The sequence below is a fragment of the Drosophila erecta genome, unplaced genomic scaffold (genome assembly GCF_003286155.1).
Source record: "Drosophila erecta strain 14021-0224.00,06,07 unplaced genomic scaffold, DereRS2 tig00000126-arrow-pilon, whole genome shotgun sequence".
Lineage (NCBI taxonomy): Eukaryota > Metazoa > Arthropoda > Insecta > Diptera > Drosophilidae > Drosophila > Drosophila erecta.
Window position 1 is genome coordinate 1,259,810 of NW_020825209.1, and position 8,038 is coordinate 1,267,847.

The 8,038-nt window shown below is 43.5% G+C and overlaps 1 protein-coding gene across 1 annotated transcript; it reads right to left on the bottom strand.

Moving 5' to 3' along the window:
* Positions 1-5,496: 5,496 nt before the first annotated feature.
* Positions 5,497-6,353, bottom strand: LOC6550679 (myotubularin-related protein DDB_G0290005). The gene is made up of 2 exons (XM_001976721.2): positions 6,255-6,353; positions 5,497-6,185 (listed from the first exon to the last, which is right to left on the bottom strand). Exons 1-2 carry the CDS (start codon positions 6,331-6,333, stop codon positions 5,497-5,499), a joined length of 768 nt encoding a protein of 255 aa, XP_001976757.1. The 5' UTR covers positions 6,334-6,353.
* Positions 6,354-8,038: the final 1,685 nt, after the last annotated feature.

An 8,038-nucleotide genomic window follows, 5' to 3' on the forward strand; every position in this document is an offset into this window, starting at 1 on the left:
CACGACTGAATGAGCCAGGCAAATGATGGGTGGCAATTGGAGGAGCGTGAAGAGCCCGGGAAGTGGCAACCACCCGCAGCCCCATGGCCATCCAGCGCTGCCCACGCTTTCCGCGCATTTTCTCACACGCTCTAATTAGTTAAGCGAAGCGTGGGGGCATGGTCATGGACGGCGTGCAAAAGGGGGTGCGGTTTCAGCTTACCAGCGGTTGCATCTTTTGTTAGAATGCGAACGCTTTTCTCGTTGCCAACGCAACAAAAGCCCCAAAGGTGCGCCGAGGTTTAACCCCTTGCTACCGCTTAGTATTGCATTTTCTAACTTTATTTCCCAAAAAAAAAAAAAAAAAAAAAAAAAACAAAAAAACGAACGAAAATTAAATGTTTTATAAAAATTCGAAAGTTTTGTTCAATCATTACTAGCCATCCACCCAGAGATTCACTTCGTACGCAAATGAAAGGGTTAAGTGAAAAGGGTGCTTGTTCAGGGCAGGGGGATCCAAGGGAAAGTGGGGAGGGGGCGCTAAGAGGTGGTAGTAAAATTTTTATGCGTTTTCCTTTTTATTTTCGCAATAATCGCAACTGCAACAGCGGCAAGAAAGCACTCGATTGCGCCAAAAGCGGCGACAGCGAGGAGGATTAAAACCCGGTGGGGGGAGAGAGCGAGATGGCGTATCCGGCAATATGCAACTATATGCCAAAAACTATGGTTGCAGAGGCAGCAGTCCATCTGGAAAACCTGCAGATCCCATCCCTATTAACCCGCCCCTGGAGCGGTAATTAAATTGCAGCTGGCTTTCATTGTTGGGTCTTTTGAGAGTCGAGTGCACAGATGCCTAAAAGCACGTCCCCCCCCTTCCCCCCACACCACACCACCCACCAAAAAAAAAATAAATTTTAAGCCCAACTAAATCAGTTTGCAGACAGCCATAGAAATGGTCGAAAAAATTGGGCAAGCTTGCTCATTAAATTCGGTCAATAGTTGAAGTTATTTAATTTATCGAATAAATGGAAATATTTAGATGGGACATGCTCGATTAGATATATATATACATGTGTAATTTGAAGAGCGCTCATCTAGTTCAATCCGTAACACTGGTAGGTACTTTATTAGTAATCTCCTTCATATACCGACGCACTTCAGCCAGCTTGTCAACATTTTAAAGCTCTTGTCAGTGCATCGGGTGGAAGCAATTTGCTGGCGAGAAAGCCGAATGCATTCAGCATTTCAGCTTGCCAAGATGTTTATTTAAGCGAAGCTCGAGTTTCCCACCGTTTACATGGAAATTATTGCCCGTCCATTTGTCCGCTTGTGGCAGATTTTCCGGACAGACGTCAGTCAGTCAGTCGGTCGGTCGGTCGGTCGGTCGGTCGGTTGGTTGGTGGTTGGTCTATCCGCACTCCTTGAATTAGTTGAGCGCATCAGTCAGCTCGATTGCTTCTGCCAGGGGAAGAGCTTCTGTGTCAGAGTTTCAATGCGTCATCAGCACTATAATTATTGGCATTAGTTGACTGAAGAACAGTGTGTCCTTGCTAGCACCAACTGAATTCTGGACTATCATTTGTATTGCATAAATATGCACCCATTTCGAACTGAACAGCAGTAGTTGCAGTACATCCACAGAAATGCATGAAGTTGCGAATGGCTGCAAACCCACTGTGCGGCTAAGCTGGCAACAATGGGCTCGGCAACAAAGAGCGTCTGTCTTGGCCAACATTTGACCAAATTCGGACCTAAGGCACCGGCAGCGACCAAAAGGACTCGAAACTGAGGACTTGCGAGCTCGGCGCTCAAGGAGAGTGCTCTTACGATCTGGAAAATGCATTCGGTAGGCATTGGGTCCACCGCAGCTGCTTAGTATGGCCGCAAGTTGTCCAGCAGCATACTTCTCATCCTTGCAGCTGCAGTTGCCGTTGCAGTTGCTGTTGCAGTTGCAGTTGCAGTCGGAGATGCACATAGAGATACAATTGTATCTGCTGCGGCAGGCAACACAATGGAATAGCTGGCCAACCGAGTGAGTTGATCGTGTTGGCTGCCCGAACTAGTGTTAAGCATTTTAATTGCCGGCATTAATTTAGACATGGAGTATTTACTCATCACCCAAACCACGCCACGCCCACACCACACACACACACACACACGTAATCAAAAGTGCCCTGGCATAATAAATAAATGCATTCGAATCGCTCGTAGCCTTGGTGAGGACAAAATATATGCACACTTACTTGGCTGCCCTGCAAATGCCATTTAATTAAAACACTTTGCCATTCATTTTTGTAAGTCTCGAATAATTTGTGGCCATGCTCAGTCGAGCCGAATCGTTGGCCATAATGCATTTTGCCACAGGTCAAAATATTGTAAGTTCAGATTAAAGTACAATTCCCTGGGGGCAATTCCAATTGCACAATTTTTGATCAATCCACATTAGCGAAAATCGCCATGCACGTAGAATAGAATAGAATTATTATTATTAACACATGCATCATTATTCTAATGAAAATGAATTGTCAATGGTTATATTTCCTTTTTCGGATTTAGAATGGATAGCATATAATCAATTCCCCGGCTTAAATTTTAATTATCTTTAGTGAAACGTAAAAAAAAAACAAAAAAAGACGTTGACAGCCCAATCCACTGTGCGTGCCATTTCAGTTTTGCCCTGGATTCATTAATTTGCCTTTGCTGAATTTTGCTGGTTTGTTGCTGCCTATTACTGCTGCTGCTGCTGCTGCTGCCGCTGCTGCTGCTACTGCAGTTGCTGATGCTGCGGGCAGTAAAACTGCAGCAGTCATCATATTAAAATGCAATTATACAATTGCTTTTGTATTGCCACCTGCCGCCAAACCCCCAGCAAATCGCCCATTTTTGTCGCACTCGTGCATAAATTACACTGATTTATACATATGTGCCCGGTGGGTCTGTGTTTTGGCATTTCGTAAATGGATACACCGAGATGCATCGCAATTTAAATTGCCATCCGACGACAGGGCGAGCTCGAAAATGTAAGCTGCATGATTTTAGAAAGCCGCCCAAATGAAAGGAGCCTTGTTTCGCAATCAATGCTAGTCTGCCATCAGAATTTGTTAAATTTTTGGCTGTTAATTGCGCTGTCTATTACATTTTGCTGTTTTCTTTAACGAGGCCTTACTGTGCTAGCCCAAGTTTCCCATGAATGCCACAAGATGGCGCCAGACGACCAAGAAACCTCGGCCGAAAACTAGGCAATGGGTTTTGGCCAACGAGCAAAAGAGCTAGAAAGAAGGCCAACGAAGAAATTACGAGGGGAAAGCGGCACAAGATACTGCAAGCAAAAGAGAAAAACAGGGAAAGTGCAGTGAAGTTGTCGGCACAAAGGCCGTGGGTCAAGGGGATGGGGGAAGAGAGGGGTGCCGTTTTCCCCGGAGTTAGGACCAACTTTGGCACTTGGACCGCCCCTTTATCCTTGGCTTTCTCTGATCTTTTTTTCTTATTATTATTATTTTTTATTTTTTTTTTTGGGCATTTTAAGCGTGCAAATGTTAAGTTGGTATCCCCCCGTTTTGCCCCTTGCTTTTGCCTTTTTATAGAGAAAAACTTGGAGTTGGCGTCGTCGCCGCCCTTTTGTGCCAACTTGACAAACTAAAAATGAAAAAAGTTTCCCCGAGCGGCGCCTTTTTCAATATCCTTTCCCCACAAGTAGGGGCTGGGCGGGGCGTGGTTCGGCTCGGCTCGGCTCGGGGTCAAAGGTGAAGTAACATGTAAGACGGCAGAAGCCATGACGATGACTCGACGTATTGATTTTGATTTCGTTTTTGGCCCGCCACTCGAGACCCGAGACCCTCCTGTTGAAATCCAAAATCCAAAACCCGAAATCCGAAATCCGAAATCCGAGGGCAACGAGATGGGGATGCCCAGAAGAATGGAATTTGCCGCATTAATTGGCAATTAGGTGGGTGTATTTCCTTACCAACCAATCTAAGATGTCGCATCGCAGCACTTGCGTACGTCTGCAATTAGAGCTTTGCTCTATGCTTATTAACCGGTATCACTTTCTCTGCTGAGCAATGAACATACAAACGATTATGTCTTGAAATATTGCCTTCATTGCTTACTATTTGTTAATACGTATGTCTACGATTTTGTCATTGGATTCATTATTTAGCGCAGAACAAAGCCATGTTTAGATGGTATCGCATGTTTGTTGTATCTTCTACAGCTTTCTTTGACCTCCCTGACCTCACAGCTCTTCCTATCTAGATACGAAACCATTTGCCTTAAATCATTCAGCCGAGCAAAGATCTTGTCTTGCTTTGATGGAGTTGATCTTGTCTGACCTCTAACCCAAGCCAATTAATCGATGGAAACCGGTTAGCAGTCCCCACCAATCTCCACGATCTGCAGATAAATTTCACAGAACCTGACAGCGCCAAGAGTTCAATATTCCCCTCAAGACAGCTGCTTCTCTCCGCTATTTATGCGTAATTTGCCAATTTGCACAAATTTTTGGGTATTGAAAAAATAAACAGAGATGACGGGAGAAAGCGGAGAAATGAACAGGCGGCGTACACTGAAAAATGGTTGAGGCATAACTAAGGCTTGTTTGCATATTAAAAAGTCAAAAATGTTCTCTTTCATTTTCCTGGAAATTACGTTTGTGTTGGGGCGCAAAGGCTTACAAATACTTTCATGGAAATCTGGTTGTCAATTATGAAACGATGTTCTAATACAATTCATAATCTGGTACCTTTTTTTCTGTGCACGTGTCACAGTCCTTTGAGTCGGTTTTCGGGTCCGGTTCACGGCTTGTTTTCATGGTATATGGGCGGGTGAGATATCCTTGAACTTGCCACAGTCGGCGGCAGGATATCATGTTCCCATATTTCGTCTGGTCCCTGGTGCCCTTTTCTTATTTATATAAAATTGTGCGGGGCAAGTCGTTGACTTGGCCAAATCCAAACCTTTTGCCCTTGCTTATCAATTGTTCGCAAGAAAAAAATAAAAAAAAACTGTAGAAAGGGGGAAAGGATTTTCCAGGTCGCACCATTTTGCTTTACGTGCCACGCGAAAAGTTTCAGGGTCAAACGTTTATATAAAATACCTGCACAAATGTACGCACATACATATATACATGGGCAAGTTAGCCTTTTGTTCTTGCCCAATTTGTCGTAAAATATGGCAAAATGAAATTTTAAACCACTTCAAGATATTCCATTATGTGTCAGCACACCTTTGTTCTTTGCTTTTCAAGCGAAGAGTTGCGCAAAAATGCCGCTGAACTTTAAATTTAAGAAATGGAAATGAATTAGGCCTGAAGGTTTTACAATGTTGTTTAAATTGGGAAATAAACAACAACTTAAAGTAAATCTTAGTTTATTTATTTATATTCTTGTCAAAGTTTTCTTCTGGTATAATTTCCATGCTCATTGCTGAATTTGATTGGGCTTTAAATTGCTGCCATGTTTCTTTTTGCACTTAAAAAAATAGAAAAAAAAATGGATGTATTGCTACAATTTGTGGCAATTATTTGACGATTTGGAAGCGTCGCCAGATGCGCTGCAGTCGAGAATCGGAGCTGGACTGACCACCACCAGCTTGGGATTGGGATTGGGATTGGGGTTGGCTTCGATCGTTGTGATAGGGCTCGATGAAGCTGACCGCGGATTCCGTGTTGCGTTGCTGGTTCGCCGACTGCTTTTGGTTCAGCTTCCTCTTTTGAACACTCTTCTTTTTCTGGGGATGCTTGTGGACCCGTCGATGGGTCTTCTTCACCAAGTTCTTTTTCCTGTTTAACTGTGCGCGCTTCAGATTGAACTTCTTTGTCCATTGCAATGGCTTTTCCGGCTGCTTGTGTGTTGCCACTTCCTGGGACTCCTTCGCGCCAGCCGGCAGATCCAGTCGATCCTCGATAGCCCTGCTAGTCATTGTGGTCACTGGAGCTTCCTGGGTCTCATCATCGTCTTTCTGCAGGGAACGACCCGTGGTGTTGGCCGCGGGTACGGTTGTAGTCGTTGTTGTGGTGGTCGTCGTGGGCGTGGTCGTGTACGTTAGGCTCGATGGTTCCGTGATAACGATCACATTGTCACTGGGCGGCTGCTGGAAGAGTCCCCGCATCAGCATGAACTTCTTCATAAAATCCCGCCCAGAGCCCACGTCCTGAGGCGAAGGACTGCCGGAGGCACTGCGTCCCTGGACTTTTGGCAAGCGATAAGCTGGTTCGCACGAATATGAGTAAATCGATAACTAGCATTTAAACGGTTGTGATCAAATTGGATGCTTACCGCTTCGCCGCGACTCGCAGCTGGCCAAAATCGCCAGCAGGACGAGGAGAGGTGCGAGTAAGTTGTGAAGGATCTGCATGGTGGCGGGGTTCCTCGGGCAATGCTGGGATTTGGATGGAAGACCTTCGTTCTTATAGCACCGCCCAGCACTCGGTGCAATTAAAAATTTCACCCATCGTTCTCAGAACGATGGGAGTGACACAACTTGCGTGATGCCCCGATGACATGCAATTATTGGGCGGCTTAGAACGGGAAGTCGATGTTGTTTCATGATGGGGAAAGTCTGCGGGGCAAGACTGAGTCGGTCTCTCCGACCGCCGGACAGTAAATCAAATCTAATAAACTCGACAATAAACATGCGTTCGCATAAATCTGCACTGGCCAAAGGGGAAAAACTCGAAGGCACAGATATTCCAGGCTGTATAAATAAATAAACGAACTCATGTATGCCGGCATTTTTGCGGCAAAAATACAGATTCGTTCAAAACAGCAAGGAAATCTCCCGGTAAACCTGTGCCAATATGTTTGGTAATAATTTTGAGAACAGTATTTTCGATTGATTACAATTTGATTACATATGCTAAGCATATTGCAGTGCAAGCACTTAATTAGATATAAGTTGCAGTGCAATGCTTTTTCTGCAATTTATTTATTTCCCATTGAGTAGGTAGGGTTCCTTTGGATTTGTTGTCAGAAATATAAATAATACGACTTTGTGGATCACTATTTTTTCGAGCTCGGTTGTACGGAATTTATTTGCTTGCACATACATATGTATGTATATTACACGACCAGTATCTGTGGCATAATGTGGCTTTCTCGGAGGAGGATAGTGTCGAGTGCGTGAGCCGCACCAGCAGGCAAATAACTTTGGCATAATTCACTTAAATCTTTTTGTTTTAATCTTGAAAAGTGTTTCCCACAAAACTCTCGCCAGCACGCACACGCAGAGCCTTCTGACAGGAGAAAGATACGGAGTACAGCAAGCAAGATACAAAACACAAGATACCAGATACAATATACAATATACAAAGCACAACATACAAAGATACTTGTCTACGTGAGTCGGTCGGTGCTATTTCCTCAACCCTCAGCTTTAACACTCGTCTGGCAAAATGTTTTCGCCGTAATCATCCGGAGTGTTGTGTCAATAGCTCGACGTTCCATCTAACTTTGTATCTACTATTATCGTTATTATTTCTACTGTAACACTTGTGTTGGTCAAGTGGAAGTTCGAGTTCAAAAATGTAGTAAATCGTCGGACAGCTTCAAATTCAGGTTTCATAGCTCATATTCGTGCCACAACATTGTATTGCACATTTTATCCCTTAAATGTGCGGAAAAAACCTTGACAGACCCATAGAGCGTAAAGATATAATTTAAAAGATTAATTTATGTGTGGACGGAAAAACAGCTTATAGTAACCAATTAAATCCCTTGCATTTATATTGGGAATATGTAAAATATGTGTCCTGTAAAATAATTGGAGAAGCTATATTTATACATTATTCCGCAATGCTGATGGGAAAAATTTAAAATCTACGATTCAATCATAATTTGCAATGCGTTTTCCTTTGTTTTATTTATTTTTTGTTTGTTTCGTTACCTTTTGCTTTGCTTAAATTTCATTTATTTTGCCTGGCCAATCAATAATTTAAATTGGGGCTCGTGTTTTTGAGCGTTTTATATTCTAAGGGAATTCCATTGGTGGTTATTATTTTGCTTGCATTTCTGATTAAATATATTCAAGGGTCTGAGTCCTGAGGTCTGAGTTCTGAGTTCTG